The 25,016-nt window shown below is 46.1% G+C and overlaps 1 protein-coding gene across 1 annotated transcript in view; it reads right to left on the bottom strand.

The window, feature by feature from the left end:
* Positions 1-25,016, bottom strand: part of DRC11 (dynein regulatory complex subunit 11) — a 169,403-nt gene that overhangs the window by 1,777 nt on the left and 142,610 nt on the right. The window contains exons 17-18 of the mRNA XM_022568051.3: positions 15,140-15,317; positions 7,328-7,566 (exon numbers count right to left, since the gene is read on the bottom strand). Coding sequence (XP_022423759.1) covers positions 7,328-7,566; positions 15,140-15,317 — 417 coding nt within the window. The remainder of the gene's footprint in view (positions 1-7,327; positions 7,567-15,139; positions 15,318-25,016) is intronic.

Genomic DNA, 25,016 nt, shown 5'->3' with positions numbered 1-25,016 from the left:
CTGGACTGAGGGATACTGTTAAAAACATGGCAGAAATACTGGAGCCAAAATACCCCAAAGCACTTAATGATTGCAGCTGGCCCTGTGATGACATTTTTCTCAACTTTCACATTTATTTGAAATCTGAGAAACACTTCGGTTTACAAGCTCTGTGGTTATATTATTTCATTAAATGACTATGCTACAACTTACTTATCAATTCTCCCATTAACGGACATATAGGTCATTTCCAATATTTTGTTATTATGAACCGTGTTGAAATTCACAACTTTTATATCTCCTTATACACAAATGAGAAAACTTCCCTGGGGCATATACACAGAAATAGAATTCCTGGTTGTAGGTCATAAGCATCTTCAATTTTATTTGATATTTCCAAACTGCTGTCTGAAGTGTGTGAGTTGGACACTATCTCAGTCTTTGTGTGTCTTAAAGTATCTTTATTTTTTCCGATCTCTTGGATGTTAGTTTAGCTGGATACAAATTTTAGGTAGACAGTTATTTTTCCTCAGCACTTTGCAGATATACTCTCACTTTCTTCTGGTGTCTATTTTTGCCAAGGAGATGTCTGATCTCCTAATTGCTTCTTTGCAGGTAATCTGGTGTCTTAAGACTGGCTTGTTGCCTTGTTCTTAGGTTCACAATAATGCATGTAGATGTAGATTTGTTTCATGTGTTCTGCTGGTCATGTGGAGTTTGTTTTTAACCTAAGAAGTCACGTCTTTAATTAAGGAAAATTCTCAGCAAGTATTTCTTCAAATAATTGTTGCTCTGACATTTCTTCTCTTCTTCTAGAACTGCTATTAGTTGGGTGTCAGTGTCTTCAAAGGTTCTTACTTGCAGTTTATAGGTTTTATGTTTTTATTTTTCTATGTTGCCTTCTGGGGGGAGCTGTGAAAAAGTTGTGAAAAGAGTTCACACCTCTTTTATTTTTTGGCTTTTTATGTTAGTTACCTTATTTTTCATTTCAAAGCTTTCTTTTTGTGATTTTTTCATAATTATGTTTTTATTCCATTTCTGCCTGTCTTTGTTTCAAAACTTTGTGTGTATCTCTAATGGAAGTTATGCCTTCATTTATTTTCTTGAACATCTTAATCATATTAATCTAAATGTTTTTGTTTAAATTATTGTCTTTTAATCATTTTTGTTTGAAGATTGTATGTAACACTAGATTTCCTAAAATGTTTTGGAATTTTGATTTTCAGATTTGTTTTGGCCTCTCTCTCTCTCTCTCATGATACCTACCTCCCTAGCAGTACTGCACTTGCTTCCACGTGGTTCTCTAAACCCACATCCAGAACCAGGACTTATAGGGTGTATAGAAGCTAATGCTCCTTGGTGATATTGGGATATCAAAGATCCAGTAACAGAAGTAGCAGATTTGTCATTTTATCTGCTTCACCTAATCTTTGTTTTCTATCATTTATTTCTCTCTCTGCTACATGCCAGGCATCTGTTTGTCCCTGTGTTTGAGATTTATCTTTGTTTCTGGCACTTGGGGATTTTCTCATTCTTCTTTGAGCATTGACTCGCCTTTCAACGTAAGGTGAGGTGGCCAAGTACTTAAGGTGACAGACTCCTAATTTACTGAGGCACAGTATGGAATATGGTCAATAAAATTGGCTTTGGAGTGAGATTTGAATTTTAGCTCTACTCCTTTTAAGCTGTGTGACCTGGAACAAGTCATTTTGCCTCTTGTGGTTTTTGTTTGTTTGTTTGTTTTGTTTTGGCTGCTGCAGCAAATTACCACATGGCTTTAAAAAACACTTATTATCTTATAGTTCTGTAGATCAGAAGTCCAAAATGGGTCTTATGGGGCTAAAATCAAGGTGTCTGCAGGCTGTGTTCCTTTCTGGAGTTCCAGGGGAGAATCTGTCCCTTGTCTTTTGTAGTTTCCAGAGGCCACCGGCTATCCTGGCTTGTGGCCCCATCTCTAGCTTTGAGCTAGCAGTGTTGTGCTACCTGGAGTCTCAATGATTCCTCACACTGCCATTTCTCTGGTTTCTCTTCTTGTGCCCTCTTCTAACTTTTATGATTACACTGGACACATAAGGATAATTCAGGGTAATCTGTCTTAAGGTCAGCTGATTAGCAAACTTATTCCATCTGAAAGCCTAATTCCCCTTTGCCATGTAACCTAACATAGGCCCAGGTTCCAGGGACCCAGATGTAGACCTCTTTGGGGAGCCAATATTCTGCCTACTACACCTCATTATAACTCACTCACCCCATCTGCAAAATAGGGTAAATGGTGTGGTCTAACTGAGTTAATAGGGTGCCTGGCACATAAGTAGTCAAGTATTAGCTAACACTATTAAAACTATTACATCATTATCATTCAATATCTTCTCCATCATGTCCATTGTGCAGGTACATGTGTTTGGAGAATCTGCAAGACCCTAGTCTGACATGTTGTCAGAAGCGCAGCTGGGTGAAATTTCTCAGGGTGAAAATGATAGACCTGATTACCAGCAACTACAGCCATGGAATCACATTACTCGGCAGAGTGACAGTTTCATTCCTTCTATCCATCTGCTCAATCCATTTGCCGCTAAACAAGTTAACTGAACATCTAGGTGGGACCAGGCGCTGTGCCAAGTCCTGGAGATATGACAGGAAGCAGAAATGGATGTGGGGTCAGCAGAAACTCTGCAAGCCAGAAGGGAGTGGCAGGACATATTTAAAGTGATGAAGGGGAAAATCCTACAACCAAGATTACTCTACCCAGCAAGGATCTCATTCAGATTTGAGGCAGAAATTAAAACCTTTACAGACAAGCAAAAGCTAAGAGAATTCAGCACCACCAAATTCAGCTGTACAACAAATGCTAAAGGAACTTCTCTTGGCAGGAAACACAAGAGAAGAAGACCTACAATAACAAACCCAAAACAATTAAGAAAATGGTAATAGGAATATACATATTGATAACTACCTTAAATGTAAATGGATTAAATGCTCCAACCAAAAGACATAGACTGGCTGAATGTAAACAAAAACAAGACCCATACATATGCTGTCAACAAGAGACCCACTTCAGACCTAGGGACACATACAGACTGAAAGGGAGGGGATGGAAAATGATATTCCATGTAAATGGAAATCAAAAGAAAGCTGGAGTGACAATTCTCATATCAGACAAAATAGACTTTCAAATAAAGACTATTACAAGAGACAAAGAAGGACACTACATAATGATCAAGGGATCTATCAAGAAGAAGATATAACAATTGTAAATATTTATGCACCCAACATAGGAGCACCTCAATACATAAGGCAAATGCTAAGTGAGTAGGACACTATCTCAATCTTTGTGTGTCTTAAAGTATCTTTATTTTTTCCAATCTCTTGGATGTTAATTTAGCTGGATACAAATTTTAGGTAGACAGTTATTTCTCTTTTTATAAAAGGGGACATAAAAGAAGAAATCAACAGTAACACAATCATAGTAGGGGCCTTTAACACCCCACTTTGACCAATCGAAAGATCATCCAAAATGAAAATAAATAAGGAAACACAAGCTTTAAATGATACATTAAACAAGATGGACTTAATTGATATTTATAGGACATTCCATCCAAAAACAACAGGATACAGTTTCTTCTCAAGTGCTCATGGAACATTCTCCAGGACAGATCATACCTTGGGTCACAAATCAAGCCTTGGTAAACTTAAGAAAATTGAAATCGTATCAAATATCTTTTCCGACCACAATGCTATGAGGCTAGACATCAATTACAGGAAAAAAATCTGTAAAAAATACAAACACATGGAGGCTAAACAATACACTACTAACTAAGCAAGAGATCACTGAAGAAATCAAAGAGGAAATCAAAAAATACCTAGAAACAAATGACAATGAAAACACGACGACCCAAAACCTATGGGATGCAGCAAAAGCAGTTCTAAGAGGGAAGTTTATAGCAATACAATCCTACCTCAAGAAACAGAAAACATCTCAAATAAACATCCGAACCTTACCCCTAAAGTAATTAGAGAAAGAAGAACAAAAGATTCACACAGTTAGCAGAAGGAAAGAAATCATAAAGATCAGATCAGAAATAAATGAAAAAGAAATGAAGGAAACGATAGCAAAGATCAATAAAACTAAAAGCTGGTTCTTTGAGAAGATAAACAAAATTGATAAACCATTAGCCAGACTCATCAAGAAAAAAAGGGAGAAGAATCAAATTAGTAGAATTAGAAATGAAAAAGAAGAAGCAACAGCTGACACTGCAGAAATACAAAGGATCATGAGAGATTACTGCAAGCAACTATATGACAATAAAATGGACAACCTGGAAGAAATGGACAAATTCTTAGAAAATCACAACCTTCCAAGACTGAACCAGAAAGAAATAAAAAATATAAACAGACCAATCACAAGCACTGAAATTGAGACTGTGATTAAAAATCTTCCAACAAACAAAAGCCCAGGACCAGATGGCTTCACAGGCGAATTCTATCAAACACTTAGAGAAGAGCTAACACCTATCCTTCTCAAACTCTTCCAAAATATAGCAGGGGGAGGAACACTCCCAAACTCATTCTATGAGGCCACCATCTCCCTGACACCAAAACCAGACAAAGATGTCACAAAGAAAGAAAACTACAGGCCAATAACACTGATGAACATAGATGCAAAAATCCTCAACAAAATACTAGCAAACAGAATCCAACAGCACATTAAAAGGATCACACACCATGATCAAGTGGGGTTTATCCCAGAAATGCAAGGATTCTTCAATATATGCAAATCAATCAATGTGATAAACCATATTAAGAGACTGAAGGAGAAAAACCATATGATCATCTCAATAGATGCAGAAAAAGCTTTTGACAAAATTCAACACCCATTTATAATAAAAACCCTCCAGAAAGTAGGCATAGAGGGAACTTACCTCAACATAATAAAGGCCATATATGACAAACCCACAGCCAACATCGTTCTCAATGGTGAAAAATTGAAAGCATTTCCTCGAAGATCAGGAACAAGACAAGGTTGTCCACTCTCACCACTCTTATTCAACATAGTTTTGGAAGTTTTTAGCCACAGCAATCAGAGAAGAAAAATAAATAAAAGGAATCCAAATCAGAAAAGAAGAAGTAAAGCTGTCACTGTTTGCAGATGACATGATACTATACATAGAGAATCCTAAAGATGCTACCAGAAAACTACTAGAGCTAATCAATGAATTTGTTAGAGTAGCAGGATATAAAATTAATGCACAGAAATCTCTGGCATTCCTATACACTAATGATGAAAAATCTGAAAGAGGAATTAAGGAAACACTCCCATTTACCACTGCAAGATAAAGAATAAAATACCTAGGAATAAATCTCCCTAGAATAAATAAATCTAAGGAGACAAAAGACCTGTATGCAGAAAACTATAAGACACGATGAAAGAAATTAAAGCTGATACAAACACATGGAGAGATATAACATGTTCTTGGATTGGAAGAATCAACATTGTGAAAATGACTATACTACCCAAAGCAATCTACAGATTCAGTGCAATCCCTATCAAAATACCAATGGCAGTTTTCACAGAACTAGAACAAAAAATTTCACAATTTGTATGGAAACACAAAAGACCCCGAATAGCCAAAGCAATCTTGAGAAAGAAAAACGGAGCTGGAGGAATCAGGCTCCCTGACTTCAGACTATACTACAAAGCTACAGTAATCAAGATAGTATGGTACTGGCACAAAAACAGAAATATAGATCACTGGAACAGGATAGAAAGCCCAGAGATAAACCCATGCACGTATGGTCACCTTATTTTTGATAAAGGAGGCAAGAGGCAAGAATATACAATAGAGAAAAGACACCCCTTCAATAAATGGTTCTGGGAAAAACAGCTACATGTAAAAGAATGAAATTAGAACACTCCCTAACACCATACACAAAAATAAACTCAAAGTGGATGAAAAACCTAAATGTAAGGCCAGACACTATAAAACCCTTAGAGGAAAACAGTGGCAGAACACTCTATGACATAAATCACAGCAAGATCCTTTCTGACCCACCTCCTAGAGAAATAAAAACAAAAATAAACAAATGGGACCTAATTAAACTACTTGTGCAGATCAAGATCAAGATCAACTACTTGTGCAACCCTTGTGCAGATCGTTATTTTGGGGATCAGTATTGAGACTATTTTCAACTTTCATTGAAGCATCAGCAGCAAAGCAGAGGGGAAAGAGTTTCTAGAGTTGGTGGAAAAGTGACACGTCGTGGAGGGAATTTTCCTAACCCCAAGCAGGCTTTCAGAGACCAGAGGCTTGAACGGGAATTCCAATTCTCTTTCTGGTGACTGCATGGCTAAGACGGTGGGTGGTGGATATAATTGCATGGATACAGTTCTCCTCCTTTTTTTTCCCAGTTGGCCAAGAAAACTACCTTCAGGTTCAGAAAGAGAACACAACTGTACTCATTTTTATTCAAAGGATTTGGAGGGGTTGCCTGCTGGCCTGGGCCTTGGGGACGAAGGCTCTAAAACTCATTGTACCCGGAACAGGCACATCACTCTTGGCTAGTTCTTTTCCTCCCATATCGAGGGATATGAAGAGTTAATTCTCAAAGCTTCCTCCAGATCTAAAAAGTTCCGTGAACATATCAGAGTGTGTTCAAAAATACAAAAACTAGGGCTTCCCTGGTGGCGCAGTGGTTGGGAGTCCACCTGCCGATGCAGGGGACGTGGATTCGTGCCCCAGTCTGGGAGGATCCCACATGCCGTGGAGCGGCTGGGCCCGTGAGCCATGGCCGCTGAGCCTGCGCATCTGGAGCCTGTGCTCTGCAACGGGAGAGGCCACAGCAGTGAGAGGTCCGTGTACCGCAAAAAAAAAAAAAAAAGAAAACTAAATGTTGGCGAATTTTCTTGTGATTTCCTATCGCAAGTGTACTGGAAGATGACATGTACCAGGGCAAATATGGAGCAAAAGAAGCGTTGGCTGGAAGTACACTGTTTAGGGACTGTTTTTTTCCATGCAAAACTTGTTCCATTATGTGAATTATGAAGTAAAAACCAGTGAGAACCAAGAGAGGTCTGTGTGTGTGTGTGTGCAAATCCAATGGTTTTGAAGCTGCTACTCAGCTCTGCAATTTGGCTGTTCATTTATAAGGTCATGGATCACAATTTTCCTAAAATTTGGAAGACGTGCTTTACTGCTAAGGCCAGAAAAATACTGTGGCCCCCAGATTTCGGGTTTCTAAATTTTACTGGGTATGGTAGAGTCCAAATGCATGAAACCCAGGGGACTGGAGGGAGGAGGTGACGTGACAAGTGTTTGCTGCTAGGACCTGGCCAGGTAGGCGTTGCGTTTACCTTAAAGCTCTCTTCTTCCTCTTGGTAGACGGGACTCATGCTGGTGAGAGACGCGATGAACTCGAGGGCGGTGAGCGGCTTGTGAGATTGCTGCTGGATTCTGCGCTCCGTGAGCACCTCCTTCACCACTTGGACGATGTGGCCCTGGGTGAAGCCGTCGGTGATCTTTGCCAAGCAACTGACGCTCAGGGCACCGGTGATGACTCCGCCGTGGCGCTGAATGATTTCTTTCCACAAAACTGTTGTATCCAAAGTGATGGAAAAGACAGAGAACAGGAGTCACCACAGAGAAAGCAGCATTGACCCAGTTGCCAGGACAAAGCTGTGGCTCACCGAGAAAGGAGAGCACAGGAGGTCTGCTCCAATTTGTAATTCAAATGAGCAGGAAGCCACCTGACCAAATGCTCTGCCCCGAGGGATTTTCAACCATAAGGGATGCACGTGGATGGCCCTGAGGTCTGCAGACTACGAGCCCCTTGAATGGACAAGGAAAAATTAAACTAGGGTCAGTATAGTTTTAGGGTGGTACCTTCAAAGATGTTCAAAATCTTTCAACATTGGAAATTTACGTGGGTGTCTATGGCATTTGGCTAAGTAGGAGTCGGACTTGTTTGAGCTATAAAGTTCATTTCTTACATGATTTTTATGTGTGGAATTGGAACGCAGAGTCCAATTTCTATCAGCCATGGCAGGGCTCGGTTCCCGTTGGGTGTAAGACACTGTCCCACACGTCCTATTAGAGCAACTGGACCCTTTATTCTCTGCCCCCAACAATGGAAAAACAGCACAGATTAACAGATCTACCAGGTGGGAGTCCTGTTGCTGTGTGGGTCAGTGGGACCTGGGGTGACCGGAAGATTTCACTTAGAGCACAGGGATGCTGTGAAGATGAATTATGAAATTATCCCTGATGTTTACTTAACCTTAGAGATAGGATGGTCTCCCATACAACATTTGAGACGAGATTACACTTTGAGAACTATGTCTATTCTGTCAAGAGAGGCTCCAGGGAAATAAATGAGACTTGCTGTGGTGTGTTTAGTTCTATCCATCCAGACGGTGAGGAAGGATGCAGACAGGGTAAGGCCTTCCGTATCAGAACCACCCGCGGTACTGAGAAGATTTGGCCAGATGTCTCTAGAGCATTTTGACCTTCTTTGAGGAATATTTGAAACAGCGTTTAAACAACTGAAGATTACTGCATGATCTGAGCACTGTCAGGTGTGTGACGTGACTGCAGCATCCAACTACATTGATCCAAAAATACCTGATGAGATGAAAAGATCCAATGACTGTCAAGGGACAGAATGACTTGGAACGTAACTGGGACCCACATCAGAGTCTGGCTTTTGGGGCCACGAGTTATTCCAAAAATATGCCTCCACTGTCCTCCTTGGCGGGGGATCCTCGGCCCCAAGGTGAGCTGAGTCGCTGGGAAGGGGTGCATGTTATCATGGGGCCTGTGGTGTCTTCCAACGGTGGAAGGTTAGCCATCAAGGGATGAAAGCTGCAGTGAGATCAGCAAGGGCCACGGGGGCCCCCAAATTTGCCTAAAGCAACATCTTCCTCCTGCGTCTACACTGCTACTTCCTTGGTGGGTTTATTTGAACCTGAACCCATCTAAGGTAAAAGTGGGAGTAGAAAAAGATTTACTTCTCAAGCTGCTATGAGAAATAAGGACAAGAATGTGTACAAATCACTTGGAAGAAACTGTTCTGGCATATGGTGGACACTTTCTCTTCTGTAGCTTTATTACTGTTATTTCTGTAATTTTATTACTATCAAGTCATTCCACTTTGTACCAAAGTTTCCTATTGCTCAGTAAAACATCAATTATAAAAGCTAACACCAAATAAACTACAGAGTATTTCTAAGCACATCTGTGTAAAAGACAGATTGGAACAGGGGAGGATTACCCTTATCTAAATACAACTGCTGTAGAGTTAGACATCAGGAGACACAGCCCGTGGTAAAAACACACAGCAACAACAACAACCAGATGACACCATCCCTTGGGATCTCATCTGTCTCCTGTCCTCATTCATAACATCTAGAAGCCGTGCAAACAGGTCTGAGTGGTGACTCTGGGTACTGAGAAGGGAACACGTTTTATGGGACAGTCACTGGTGAGAACCCCTAAACCTGAGGACCTGGTAGATACCCCAGGCTGGGAACCCAGAGCAGCTTCAGACTTGGGCACCCGTGGGTGAAATTCCTACCTGCAGCGTGGAGGGGACAAACAGTGAGGGCCAAGGGCTTCCCAGCGACAAAGATCAGCTCTCCCGTGCCTCCCTGTTAAGCTATGAAAGTCACAGCCTCCCTGTATTTTAACACAAAAATCCCTGCAAGTAAAGATTCAGTAATAGTGATGCAGATGTCGGGATTAACAGATACACACTACTATATATAAAGCAGATAACCAACAAGGACTTACTGTATAGCACAGGGACCTCTACTCAGTATTTTGTAAAAACATATAAGGGAAAAGAATCTGGAAAAGAATATACATATATACGTACAACTGAATCACTGTGCTGTATACCTGAAACTAACACGATATTGTAGATCAACAATACTCCAATAAAAAAATAGTGATGCAAAAAATGACAATTACTCTGGTCTAGTGTGGACATGTAAACACCCTATTGACAATGAACATGTATGATATTCGTGTAAAGTCTTGGTCAAGCTTCGTCAAAATACCTAAAACATTGATGACTTCCCCAAGCTCATCATTTTGTATTTTTATTTATTTATTTATTTATTTTTTAGCTCATCATTTTTCAGTGGTGGTGCAGTCACAGCTGCGGTGGGACTTGCCCACTTGCCCCCAGCCATCTCCAGATCCAGAGAAGGGGAGAGAGAATCAGGCTTGACTTCCTTCTCATGTTCGATGAACTAGACTTACTAGCCTTTAAAAGAACAGCTTCTACTGCTTGTACAAAGCCACCGGATCATGGGTTCTTGGCCCTTAAGTAGCTGCTCTGGGGCAAAGAGGGGATTCAGGCGTGGAGGGAGCTCTAGCCTGGTGGCTCATTGCAGTGGGAGCCCCACAGCCTGTACTGGAGCCACGAGCAGGCTGCCAAGCCTTTGGTCCAGCGGGGGAGGGGGTGGTGGTGGGCACAAAAGCACAACAGGCTTGGGGACTGGCAACGGGCGTGGCCGTGAGGATCTGAGGCCAGGGCTACAAAACGGTTCAAGGCAGCTGAGGGGCTCTCTGGACCTGCTGCCGTGTTTTACCTTCCTTTCTCGGATGTAGAGGACTCTTCAGTTCTTCAGACTAATCTCCATCCCCTTCCCCTTCTTTAGGCTGAAAGGAATCTGGTCTTCGGGGCCCCTTCTCTGCTTTTGGCATTCCCAATTGATTCTATCCTGGCTAGTGCTTGAGATGACACAGTCTCTTAAAATTCATTTTTATTTGGGATTTCGCAAAAGCACAAGAGGGTGAATAATGTGATCGGGATGAGCTTCTGGCCTCCGCAGTCTAGGATTCCAGAAAAAGAAACGAAATTGAGTTATTTGTAGTGAGGTGGATGGACCTAGAGTCTGTCACACAGAGTGAAGTAAGTCAGAAAGAGAAAGACAAATACCGTGTGCTAACACATATATACGGAATCTAAAAAAAAAAGGTTCTAATGAACCTAGGGGCTGGACAGGAATAAAGATGCAGACATAGAGGATGGACTTGAGGACACAGGGAGGGGGAAGGGTAAGCTGGGGCAAAGTGAGAGAGTGGCATGGACATAAATACACTACCAAATGTAAAATAGATAGCTAGTGGAAAGCAGCCGCATAGCACAGGGGGATCAGCTCGGTGCTTTGTGTCCACCTAGAGGGGTGGGATAGGGAGGGTGGGAGGGTGGGAGACGCAACAGGGAGGAGATATGGGAATGTATGTATATGTATAGCTGATTCACTTTGTTATAAAGCAGAAACTAACACAGCATTGTAAAGCAGTTATACCCCAATAAAGATGTTAAAAAAAAAAAAAAAGACAGACATGGGCTGGACCCCTCCGAGCAGACACAGGGTCTAAGGTGGGGGGCCTGTGATGAATCGGGTTATTAGTGGAGCAGACCCCGGGGAAGAGAGACAGGAGGAGGCATGAGGAACGTGGAGAGAAGGAAGCCCAAAGGGATTTCTGGGGACTAGACATGGCATTAATCAACCTGGGGGTGGATTTTCTTTGCAGAGACATTTTGAAGGAAACCGCTTGATTTGGGGAAAGGAGGTAGCTATTGAATTATATTTGGTAAACCTTAAGGACCGTGTTTCCTCTGGCTGATCTACCCTTCTCTTCTCAGCCCTGTCACTCCCCCGCACCGCCTGGAGAATCTGAGAAGTTGGATCGAGAGTGTTCCATGCACCTTTGGCCCTCGGCTGCCAGCAGACAGGTGGACAAGCAAGGGCCCAAGTTATGGATCTGCAGCCCAGGCTTTACAGGATGCAAGAGACCTTTTTTTCTTTTGTGTGGTACGCGGGCCTCTCACTGTTGTGGCCTCTCCCGTTGCGGAGCACAGGCTCCGGACGCGCAGGCTCAGCGGCCATGGCTCACGGGCCCAGCCACTCCGCGGCATGAGGGATCCTCCCGGACCGGGGCACGAACCCGTGTCCCCTGCATCGGCAGGCGGACTCTCAACCACTGCGCCACCAGGGAAGCCCAAGAGACCGTTTTTGATCATTGCAAAGACAGGAATAGTCTTTCTTTAAGATAGATGTCCCAGCCACTGTGGCTATGGTAACTTCAAGGTCACTGGAGGAAACGCTGGGCAGCATTTATGATGTTGGCGAGAATGGGAGCCTGAACAAATCACCCACCGAGAAAGAAATACGTGAGACACATGTGGTTGAGTGGACAGAGCCCTGGGCCCAAGATGATCACTGCTGCAGGTTTATCATCCACCCACCGGTGAAGGGATGCTTCCTCCTTCCTCTCCCACGATGCTGCCGTGAGGGGATTCAAGTTGGAATCTGTCTTGTGATCTGAGTCCCTAGAGAGGCCTGGCACTTTATCAAAAGAACACACCTGTCCTTGTTATACATCAATAGCTTCATTTCGAAAGGGCCTATGGTTTTGTCAGACAATCGAAACTGTTCAAAGTCAAGAATAATGTTCTAGGCCCTGAAAATTAATAATACTCTACCTTATTCCATTAAGATAGCTTAAAATATATATACAATACAGAGAGAGAGAGAGAGAGTCAGAGAGACACAGAGAATCTAACCAAGGGGCACGGGAGTGGGAAAGCTCTGATGAAGCCAGGAGCGTGGAATCCTCTGTAGTGGGCAGAGAACGCTGGTGCTCACCCATCTCTGTGTCGACTCCTTCCTTGGCTAAACTACACACTCCTGCCCCCTTGAACCTCGGTGGGGCCTCGTGAGTCATTCTGGCCAATGTGGCTAGAAGAACTGTTGGCCCCTCCTCAGTCTGGTCCCTAAATCTACTGAGAGATCATTTATACTATCTTTCTTTCTTTTCCTTTGATGCTGGCTGGTTGCAAAGGATCCAGTGGAGGGCTTGCAGGCCCCAGAAGATGGAGAAGTCCCTAGATGGGTGGAGAAATAACTGCGCCCAAAGTCTTCCTGTGCTTTGCATATAACATTGTGATTACGATCACACTTTATCAAGACAGAAACGAATGCATATTGCAAATGGAGTGGCTAATAAGCTAAGAGTTTATAATGTATGGGGAGTAAAGGGTTGTTCTTCTAGCAAATCACACTGACCAGGAACTTAAGATCAACCAGAAAGGACATATATCCTCTCTGTTTTGGTGGTGCTATTGTGACTAATGAAGGATGAATAGAAACCAAGTCTGACCTAATAGTTTTTATTATTATCAGCAATGCACCATGGCTACCATGTCATCGCTACTGCCATCTCCTCTACCATGACCGCCACCATGACCACCAGCATCTCCATCACCACCAGGCTGCGGTCACGACCACCATCATCTCCATCACCCCCAGGCTGCGGTCACGACCACCATCATCTCCATCACCCCCAGGCTGCGGTCACGACCACCATCATCTCCATCACCCCCAGGCTGCGGTCACGACCACCATCATCTCCATCACCCCCAGGCTGCGGTCACGACCACCATCATCTCCATCACCCCCAGGCTGCGGTCACGACCACCATCATCTCCATCACCCCCAGGCTGCGGTCACGACCACCATCATCTCCATCACCCCCAGGCTGCGGTCATGACCACCATCATCTCCATCACCCCTAGGCTGCGGTCACGACCACCATCATCTCCATCACCCCCAGGCTGCGGTCACGACCACCATCATCTCCATCACCACCAGGCTGTGGTCACCATCACCGCCATTTCCAACAGCACCATCATCATCTCTGAACCAAATCCACCACCACCACCACTGCCATGGGTGGCCGGGACGACCCCTCAGTGAGTCGCACCTCTGGTATTCAATGCTGTGAAGTCCACTGTCCTTGAACTTGGGCTGGCCTGTGACTTTCTCTTGACCAGTAGAATGTGGTGTAAGTGACTCTGTGTGACTTCTGCAGCTGGGACATAAGGATCCTTCCAGCTTCTGCCTGAACCTCTTGAAACGTTTGCCCTTAGGACGTTCCCCCTGGGGACCTAGCTGCCGCGCCGTGGAAGGCCATGGGGAGGGGCCGGGTAGAGGAGGTCTGATCACCAGCCCCAGACGAGCTCCCAGCTGACAGCCAGCAACAGCACAGTCATGGAGGGAATGGTCTTGGATGTCCAGCCCTGTCCAGTCTTCAGATGACTGGAGTCCCAGCCGCCATTTACTGCGCCATCATGAAACACCTTGGGGAGAACTCCCCCACTGAGCCCAGTGGCCCTTCAGAATCGTGAGAGGCGTACTTTGTGGTTTCAAGCCACTGGGGAGGTCTGTCACACAGCAATCGATAACGGAAACCACCGCCGGCACCACTGCCGGCTCCCTGGGCCATTTATTGACCTGCCATTTAAATATTTCTCCTCCATGCCCCCCATCACCGCCTTCTCGCCCTCCACCTGTGCTCTCCGGGAGCTGAGATGGTGCTGGGCATTCTAGCCATCTCATATAAGGGTCACCACAGCCCTGGGAACTGAACAGTTCTCCTACTTTAGAGCTGAGAAAAGGGAGGCTCAGAATGTCAGCCTACTTCTCAAGGTCATCAGCTATTCGGCGGGACAGCCAGGATCAGAACCAGGGCTTGTCAGAACCCACGTGCCACGGCTCTTCCCAATTTCACTGCACTGCCTCCCAGGGTCACTTTTTTGTATTGCTCCCATTTAAAAATAGGTTTCAAAAGAAGTGATTTTGAATCTGTCTATCCAAGGGAAAAAATGGAAAAAAAGTAAGCTCTTGTTTTATTTAGTGTTTAAGTAAATCAACATTCTCTTGGACTGGTATTTTGAGTCTGGAAAAAAAAAATCGACCAGGTGAAAAGAAATGCTTTTGCACGGGAAAGACATCACCACCACGGGGACAAGCTGAGTGACCCTAATCTACCTGTCAAAAGGAAAATTCTCACCCACAGGGGCTTTTGTCTCCTTCAGGGCTCAAAATAATAATCCCTGTCCTGTTTCCTTTTGTCTTGGGTAAAAAGAATTACGTTAACAACAGAACAGAGATCTGTTGCTCTTGGGACCTGGTGTTTATGTTTATGGCTTGGAGTTCGCTGACGTCCTGGGGCACTGGGACTTACATCACCTTCTGATGGTCACTGGGTGACGAAGGCCACCCTCCTGGCTCAAGCCCACATGCATGCAAGCCCACACCGGACGGCCCAGCTTCGGTTACTGCATACTGGAAGGGGTGAGGGGTACTTGCCATATCTGGAAGCATAGTCTGGTCTGGGAACCAAAATAATTTTTTGATAAACTTTGCAAAGAGGTTGAAGTTCAGCATCAAAAGGTCGCTGTGTTGTCCCCACAATCAGAATCCTGTCATCTGGTTTCAGGAGCTTCAGGATTTTGGGAAGCTGTTTTTTCAGGCGCTTAGGTTCCATCTGGGAGGAAGAGAGAGGGGAAAAAATAAGCCCACACATAGAAAAAAAGAATTAAGAACAAAAGAAAATATAGCCTTGGATGCACTGTGGCATTCATTGGTTAAAAAGTGATGCCCAAACACACTTTCTTAGAGTTTGTTCTGGGTCGGGTCTCGGGACGTGGTTCCTGGTTTGCATGGTCTGAATTGCTGACACTTCCTTTCCTTAAATCTGGTGTTCAGATTTGGAAAGGGGGAAGGAAGGAAGCACCTGACCGAACGTACTAGCATCTTAACCCTAAGAATGGGAAACAGGGCGGATTTCCAAGCGGAAGGAAACTGGCTGGGATTGAGAATTGGTTTCCAGTGTGTTCCTCTGAGCTGTTTTGAAGGTGAACTCGAGATTTCCTTTGCTGACGGCTGTGACTACGAGGACCAAGGTCTTGGATCTCAGATCTGAAAACAGCTGGTTACATAAGAGTGTGAAACTTCTCTCTGAAGCAGTTTGGGTGTAGTTTGAACCTGTATTATTTCAGTATAATCTCAGCACTAATGAGGGACAGGAGTAAGACTTGAGGTACCTGAGGGAGGATAACTTCTGGCCTCTGGGTGGGGTGGGGGAGCATGTCAGATTTGGCCACGTTGTCATGGCAACGCATGGGCTTTAAATCAACCACAACTAGTGCAGCAAGAGAAGAGGAAGCGTCTAGGGGTGATGGGGGGGCCTCCACATAGACACCCAAGAACAATCTGGGCCTTTTTTGCTCCCATTTGGCTCAGGGGCAATTGAGCCAGAGAGTTAAAGATCCCACCTATCCTGGGGCTTTCCTGGAACCGCCCCAGCACATGTGAGCTACTCTATAGAGATGAGGTCGCCTGTTGCTTGGCCCTGTGTGTCCTGCACACCTGGCCGGAAGACAGCCCCGCACGTCTGCCTGCAGGAAGGGGCTGGTAACATCTAGGGAAGGGAGTGGGCATGGGATAAATTCCACGCTTGAGAATAAACGCGAATGGCAGGAAACTGGAGGCACGGGGGTGACAGAGCTGTGCACGGCTGCAGGGCCTTTGGGACAAGGGCACTCGTGTGCTGGGGAATCTGTTCCCTGGGAGGCCCTTTGGCTGCCCCGTGGAATTGGGAGTCAGACCTGGAACGGCAGCCTGCTGGGCAGAGGGAGGGAGGGTGGTGTTAGGAGTGTGGTCCGCAGGGCGGGTGTGAGCTGGGTGGGTGATGCCGGGGAGGGAAGGGGGAGGGAAGGGGCTGTGGTCATGCAGGGGGCCCAGTGTTGTGCCCCTTCCTCCTTCCTTTTGTTTGATCAACAGAAAGGCCCAGTTCCATGTCTGGATTGACGGGGTGCAGGGAAAATACTGGATGAGAAAAGAGCGAGACGCCAGGCCGAGGGGCCGTTCGGAGGTAAGCCCAGTGGGAAGTTGCAGAAACTTTTGGCTCCAATGAGGCAAGAGGTTGGGGGCTTGCCTTGACCTTCCAGGACAGCGCAGCTTGTTACTTCCCGGCCCGTCAGCCTCGCTCATTACTTCTTACGCCCAGGCTGCTTCCATGGTACTGGTAGCATCGACTGCATGCTTCCTGTGCTCCAGGGGTCTTGCTCGGTGCCTGACATGAACCTTCTCACCTTATCCTCGCAGCCACCCCAGGAGAGGGACTCGTTCTCACCCTCACTCCAGAGATGCTGGCCTGAGGCACAAGGAGACCAAGGGACATCCGAGACCCAGAGTTCATGAGCCGGTCCCCAGCTGCCAGCACGGAGTTAGTGACTCCACAACCTTGCTCCTGCCCCTGTTCTGGGGACACTGACTTTCAGAGGGGATGTGCGGGGGGCCTTGCTTGCCCCACCCCCAATTCCCTTCCTGTTTAGGGGCCTATAGCGATTGAGGGCTGCAAAGGAGACTTCAAATATCTATTATTGTTATATTATGTTATCTATTATTATGTTTATATCATTATTATGGTATAGATCAACTTTATTGAGATGTAATTCACATACCATATAATTCACCTATTTAAAACGTATGATCCACCAATAAAATTAAAATATTAAAAAAATAAAATGTATGATTCAGTGTTTCGTAGTATATTCACAGAGTCGTGCAACCATCACCACAATTAACTTTAGAACGTTTTCATGTTCGTTGCCCCCCAAAGACCCCACCCATTAGCAGTCACTGCCCATTTTCCCCAACCTCCTTCTGCAATCCTAGGCAATCACTAATCTACTTTCTGTCTCTACAGATTTGTCTATTATGGATATTTCATAAATAGAATCATTCCATATGTGTCTGTATGTGTGTGTGTGGCTTCTTTCATTTAGGGTAACATTTTTGAGATTCACCCATGTTGTGGCGTGTTTTAGGACTTCATTTTAATTGCTGAACGGTACCCACTGCGCGGTTATGCCGCATTTTCCTTATCTACTCACCAGCTGATGGACATTTGTTTTTCTTACGCTTTTTGGCTGTTGTGAATAACGCTGCTATGAACATTTGTGTATGAGATTTGTATGGACTAATGTTTTCGTATCTCTTGGGTATGTACAGAGGAGTTGAATTGCTAGGTCTTATGGTTACTCTCTGTTTAACCTTTTACAGAAATGCCAGACTGTTTTCTAAAGGGTCTGCACCGTTTTACAATCCTAGCAGAGAGCAGATTTAAGTTTCTCTGGACTCTTACCAACAATTGTAACTGTTTTTCTTATTTTTTCCTTTTATTTAGCCAACCTGGAGGGTGTGAAGTGGTATCGGATTGTGGTTTTGACTTTTACTTCCCCGGAGGCTAAAGATGTTAGCATCTTTTCACGTGCTTAATGGCCATATGTATACCTTCTTTGGAAAGATGTGTATTCAGATCCTTCGCCCATGGGTTACTTGTCTTTTTTTTTTTTTCCGCGGTATGCGGGCCTCTCACCGTTGTGGCCTCTCCCGTTGCGGAGCACAGGCTCCGGACGCACAGGCTCAGCGGCCATGGCTCACAGGCCCAGCTGCTCCGCGGCATGTGGGATCTTCCCGGACCGGGGCGCGAACTCGTGTCCCCTGCATCGGCAGGTGGACTCTCAACCACTGCGCCACCAGGGAAGCCCAAGGTTACTTGTCTTTTTAATATTGAGTTGTAAGAGTCATTTATATTTTCTAGATACAGGTCCCTTGTCAGATTAATGACTTGCAAATATTTTCTCCCATTCTGAGTTGTCTTTTCACTTTCTTGTTGATGTCTTTTACAGCAAAAAGTTTTCAGTTTTGATGAGTTCAGTTTAAGTCTTCTTCTGTTGCTTGTGCTCCTGGTATTGTAGCCAAGACACCATTGCTTAATCCAAGGTCACAGAGAGTTATGTCTCTATTTTCTTCTAAGGGTTTTATAGTTTTAGCTCTTGCTTTTAGGTCTGTGGTGCATTGTTGGTTAACTGTGTGAGGTAGGGGTCCAACTTCATTCTTTTGCATGTGGCAATCCAATTGTTCTAGAAGCATGTGTTGAAAAGGCTATTCTTTCTCCATTGAATTGTCTTGGCACTTCTGTCAAAAAAGTCAATATTTTTTGTAAACGTGAGGGTTTATTTCTGGACCAGTTCTATTCCATTGGCCCATATGTCTCTCCTTAGGCCAGTACCACACTGTCCTGATTGCTGCAGCTTTACGGTAAGTTTTGAAACTGGGAAGTGTGAGTTCTCCAACTCCGTTCTTTTTCAAGATTGTTTTGGCTATTCTGGGTCCTTTGAATTTCTATATGGATTTTAGGATCAGCTTGTCAATTTCTGCAACTAAGGTCGTTGGAATTTTGATGGGGATTGTGTCGAATCTGTAGATCAATTTGGGGATTCTTGCCATCTTAACAATAAGTTTTTCAATCCATGAATATGATGTATCTTTCTATTTATCGAGGTCTTCATTAACTTCTTTCAACAATGTTTTTGTAGTCTTCAGAGTAGAAGTCTTGCACTTCTTTTGTTAAGTTTATTCCGATTTTTTGGATGTTATTATAATTGGAATTGTTTTCTTAATTCTAATCTTTTCATTGCCAGTGTATAGAAATGTTGCTTTTTGTATATTGATCTTGTATCCTATCCTGCAACCTTGCTGAACTAGTTTATTAGTTCTAATACTGCTTTAGTGAATTCCTTAGGATTTTCTGTATACAAGATCATGTCATCTGCAAATATAGTTTTATTTCTTCCTTTTCAATATGGATGCCTTACTTAATTTTCTTCCCTGATTGCCCTGGTGAGAACCTCCAATATAATGTTGGATAGAAGAGGTGCTCTTAAGGGGAAAACATCCAGTCTTTTACCATTACTGAGGAAGTTTCCTTTTCTTTCTATTTTTTTAATCATGAAGGGGTGTTGTATTTTGTCAACTGCTTTTTCTGCATCTGTTGAGAGGATGGTGTGGTTTCTGTCCTTTATTTTTAATGATATAGTATATTACGTTAATTGATTTTTGGATGTTAAGCCTGGGATAAATCCCACTTGGTCATGGTGTATAATCCTTCTTCTGTGTTGTTGGATTCAGTTTAAAGGCACGTTTTATAATGTAACTCACAGCAGAGAAAGAGATGGGTTTTTACAGCAAAATAAATCTCACAGGCTGGGCCTGAAGCCAGATCACCAGGCAGCTTCCGATCCCTTCCTTCTGCCCTCACAGAAGTCCAGAGGCTGCCTGGCTCCATCAGGAGGGAACAATGGCCCTGCAGGACTCCACCCAGGAAGCATGAATGGGGGTTGGGGACAACAGAGGAGCTTAAAAGAGGGCAAAGCACAGGAGAGGGATGACCCAGAATGAGACTCCCTGAAATCCCAGAAATGGGCATGAGGATGGAAACCTGCTCTCGAAGGGGCAGCTCCCCAACCCCTACCCCAGGTCTTTGCAGAAACCTGCCTTTGCTCAGACCCATGCCTCTGGGCGGCCTAGGATAGCGAGGCATGTCTGGTGGGGCTTGACTTTGCTACTGAACTTCCCTCAGGGGTCAGGCTCTGTGCAAAAATGAAAAGCTCAAGGAACAAACTCCACAATAACAGGCAGATGACGTAGCAAATGGTTCCGTGCACAGGCTTTGGGTCAGACAGATCTGATCTCAGTCTTGGTTCTGCTCTTAACAGATGTGTGACCTTGGGCAGGTTACTCAACTTCTCTGAGCCTTAGTCCCTGCATCTGAGAAATGGGGATAATCATAGGTCCTAACCTGAGGGATGCCATGAGGAGTATAGGGCATAATGTGTCTGTCTGACAGGTGCTTGAAATGTAAGTGCTGGTAGGAAATCAATGCTAGGTCTGCTCTATTGAAGAGAAAGGTTTCTGAAGGGGAGAGTCAGAAAAACTGGGGCTTTATGATTTGAAGGAAACTAGCAATATTGCCAACGGGGCTGAAAATGACGGTGTAAAAATCTCCCCCCGTTTCCACTGCACTGGATGATAAGGTGTCAATTGCTCATCTCTGAGGAGCTGCCTCCTGGGCCTCATGCCACTGAGGAAAGACCTCTGCTGAGATTCTGGAAGAATAGTCCTTATAGGAATATCTACACCTGTGCCAGGAAAAAATCCACTGCATTTAGACAAGGCTTGGAGAGTTTGGAGATATTCAGAATTCATTTTACCAGGGTGGATCCAAAGCTCGCTTAAGAAAAGTTGTTATACTAAAAACGTAACCCTTTGAAAAGGCAGGAGGAGGGGCAGGGTCATGTGGTAGGTGGTGATGGAGGAGGAGTTTGGACAGGCCCTGCCTGAGTCGGCAGCACTGTGGGGGAGGTATCCCATGGGTGATTCTGGGTGATGCCGGGTGACTGCACCCGAGCCTCAGGGGTGAGCTGCAGGCTGGGGATGGAGTGGGGGCACTCGTTGGCTTCGGGGTGATTTGTTAAGCTGGTGCCCAAGGAGGGCGAGGAGAGCAAAAAGGTCTGCGGGCCTGAGATGGAATCTCAGTGAGCACCAGTGTATTTAAGGGGTGGGTGGAAGTGCATGGAGGAGACACAGAAGAAAGTGTTGGCAGGGTGTGAGGAGAAGGCTATGGGGGCTAAGGAAGGACAGAGTTTTACAAGCTGGGGCCCACTGGCGAAATGGATTTCAAAGAAATTTGTGAGAGCAGTTTCCATGGAGCTGCAGAGCATCGAGTGGACAGTGGAGGGTTGAAGAGTGAGTGGGGATGGTGAGAATAGTCTTTTAAGAAGCTTGATGGAGAATAATGCAAGGTGGTAGGGGCGACTGGGGCGTGTGTGGGGTGCACATGGAGCTGCCCAAAGACCGGTGGAAGAAGGACTGACCCCTACCTCACACAGTTAACCTGGTGAGACTGGAGACTACTACTCTGTGGGGGCAGACACATGCTTGCAAGGTCTGAGCCCATCCCCAGCAGCCTGGTTGCCATGGTGACAGTGGTGCAGCCCTGCCTGTTGTGAGGCAGGAGATGATATTGCTGTCTGTGTCTCCTGACAATGGCAGGGATGACTGAACTTAATTAGCCTGTTTGGATAACAAATGTTGATCCTGGGCCGCGTCCAGAGTGATATCTTCACTGATGGCGAGTCCCATTAGGAGGGGATGGAAATGAAAGGTGAGTACATTCAGCCAACACTCTTCTGCACTTGGGCCACCCCTGTTCCGGTTCAGAGCCGCGTCCATTATGCATGAGACTGGCGTGCTCATCCATCATGTCAGCCAACATCCTCACCATCACCTGGCAACCTTCTCAGCCGCCCCTACCGCTGGGCCTGCCAGCCGCACACCACCTTATTACTGTGGGCGACTTCAAATTAGTGTCTAACACCCATGAAGCGGTTTCCATTCGCTTTTCTGCGGCCAGCTCCACTAAACCACGGCAGCAGCCAGCTCCAACCCAGCCAGCGCTTCCCTCGTGGAGGCCCTACTGTCACGTGGGTAGGGCTCCTGCTAGATGGAGTCATGAGGGTAACGGAGCAGAAAATGCATTAGCAGCCCGTCTTGCCTCATTCCTTACTGCATTCGCCTCAAACACCAACAGCTGACCGAGGCTCCAGCCTCAGATGGTGGAAAGGAGGGCCCTCCTCCTGGGAGGGGAGGGAGAGGGCGCTGTCCAGGCATCTGCCAGGTCCCTGGGGGCTGGGTGTTGCGGACAACGTTGGGGGCAGGGGTGGTCAGGGTCCAGGGGACTCTGGAGCCTGACACATTTGCCTCTAAGACCTGAGGGCCCCACGGGCAGTCTTCAGGATGTGGTTTAAAGTAGCCTGGGGGTTGAAGAGGGGAAGAGGGAGGACGCAGGTGTAGTAGAAGCAAGGAGGGTCAGACGGGAAGCCGGTGCTGACACTGGAGTTGCATCCAAGCAGGGAGAGGGGTCCTGCCTCAGAGTCTGAGCTCTGCACTTGACCAGCTGTGCGCCCTCTCGGGCCTTTGTCCTCTTCTGCAAAACAGGAGAAGGCAGCCTCCCTCCCAGGGCGCTAGGAGCTTCCTGACCTATGCGTTGTGCCCATGGGCGTCCTCTGCCTGTCGCAGCAGCCCTAGGGGTCCCTGTGCCCGGCTCTGCACCCAGGAGCCATCGCTGCCACCTGGCCTTCTCCGTTGCCTCCCTCCTTATGACTGCATGAGCCTCCACACTGTACCTCCTGAAGGGCCTGAGCCCAGAGGTGGAGGCCTCGAGGGTGGAGCTAGTCATTGTGGGTGAGAGTTTTTTTCGAAGAGCGTTCCTGGAATCCCTCCAATGCCCTGGGCGGACGCTGGGAGTGCTCTGTGTTGTGGCTGTAGGTGGTGGTTTCTCTGCAGGTGGACATTCTTCTCTAGGTTTCAGCACCTTGGGGATCGGGGGAGCCTTTGGGACGGAGGCTGGGCTGGGTGGTAGTAAGGACGCCGGGTTCCTGGATGGCCAGGTGATGCAATGCGGAGCCGGTCGTGCTACCTCCTGGTGCCTCTCGTTGGCAGATGCAGCTGCTGCCCTTGGAATTTGGTCATCACCTCCAGAGCATGGACGTCCAGTGCTCATGACTGCCCTAGGCCCTGGAGGCTGAGGGACTTGGGTAAGGACAGGAGTCAGAAGCTGGAGGTGGGGTGGGAAGGAGAGGAGAGCTGGCCCAGCACTGGCCCCAGAGGCAGGAAGGCAGCAGGAACCCTGCAGCCCTGCTCTCCGAGGGGCAGGCCCAGGACGTCGAGCTGAAGGATACACAGGCAGTGGTTCTCTGCCCACCGTGCTTTCCCCTGGCCTGGGCACTGGAGCTGGGGCCGCTGCACTGCTGCAGGGGTGGGCATGCCCCTTGCAGCTCTGTCTGTGCCTGGGCTGGCTCAGGCCCCCAGCCGGCCTCTGGACATTTGGGGACCCAGGGACCCTTCTGCTTGTATTCATCAGGCATCCTGGGGTTTTCCCAGGTTGTGATTCAGTCCTCCGTGCAGTTAATTCCCCGGACGGACGACAGACTCTTCTAATGCAGAGGTGGACAGAATAAATGTCCGATTTGTCCACAACAAAGACTGTGCCACCAAAGGCCTTCATTTTCTGCAGGAGTAAGACTAGTCGGTGACCATATCTGTGGGAATCAGAGATTGTGCTGGCGAGAACGCCTCGGGATCAGCAAGGAAGGGCCTATTCAGGGGAGGGTTCTGGAGACTCTCCTTTACCGGCTCCCTGCTCTTTCACAGTGACTCCCCTTGGGGGGGCATCTACTGAACTCACACCTCGCTTCCTGCCTGACGCTCCCTCAGAGCCCGCCAGCCCTTCCCCCAGGGCCCCTCTGGCTCTCTCAAATGGGTGTGTCCATCCCTCTTACTCTCGACCCACTGAGGGGTACAGACGAGCAGATGTAATTGCTGGCGACAAACCGACAGCTCGAGGGGGTCATGGGAGAGAATTCGAGAGGGGCTGCACGAACTCAGAGGCTATTCTCTCTGGAGCCCTTTAATTAGATACTTAAGGAACTGGAAGCTCAGAGAGGTTAAATTACTTGCTCAGGGACACACAGCCAACTAAGGTGAAGGGCAAAGCGGGCCGGGAACATACGTCTCCTGAATTCTCATTCTCCAGGCTGATGTCCAGTGCGAGAGCCCTCGCCCATTCATGAGACAAAGCTTCTGGTGACGTGAAGTGTGTGACACCTGGATTAAACGCTGCCTTGCATCTCTCTTTAGATTTACCGTAGTTACTGCTGCCTTCAAGTTCCCATGTATGTGGCCTTTTAAAGGATTTATTTTATTTTGTTATTTGTTATTTTTTTGTGTGGTACGCGGGCCTCTCACTGTTGTGGCCTCTCCCGTTGCGGAGCACAGGCTCCAGACACGCAGGCCCAGAGGCCATGGCTCACAGGCCCAGCCGCTCCGCGGCACATGGGATCTTCCCGGACCTGGGCACGAACCCGTGTCCCCTGCATCGGTAGGCGGACTCTCAACCACTGCACCACCAGGGAAGCCCTATTTTGTTATTTTTTTAAAATTAATTTTCATTGGAGTATAGTTGCTTTACTGTATGTGGACTTTTTTTTAACGTAGCAACTTCGCCAGCAGAGGGAGCTACCTACCAGATTCCCAGATTAAATAATAAATGAGTCCTCTTAAGAGTTTCTAAAATGACAGGGCAATCAAGGCTCATTTGGGGAAGAAAAGATTCAGCTTTCATTCTTTATCCAAATCATCTCTACCTGCTAAAAATGATGTATAATACATAAGGAGCAAAAGTGATTAAAATCCTCATGAATTTAATCAGAAATTCACAGTTAACCACTATTTGCTTTGGTGCAAATTGATGTGGAATAACAATCACGTGTATCTG

Source organism: Delphinapterus leucas, chromosome 8, assembly GCF_059928025.1.
Source record: "Delphinapterus leucas isolate spDelLeu-1000000601 "Yukka" chromosome 8, BTC_Dleu_Yukka2, whole genome shotgun sequence".
In the NCBI taxonomy this organism is placed as follows: Eukaryota; Metazoa; Chordata; class Mammalia; order Artiodactyla; family Monodontidae; genus Delphinapterus; species Delphinapterus leucas.
This window is presented reverse-complemented; position numbering and strand designations above follow the sequence as displayed.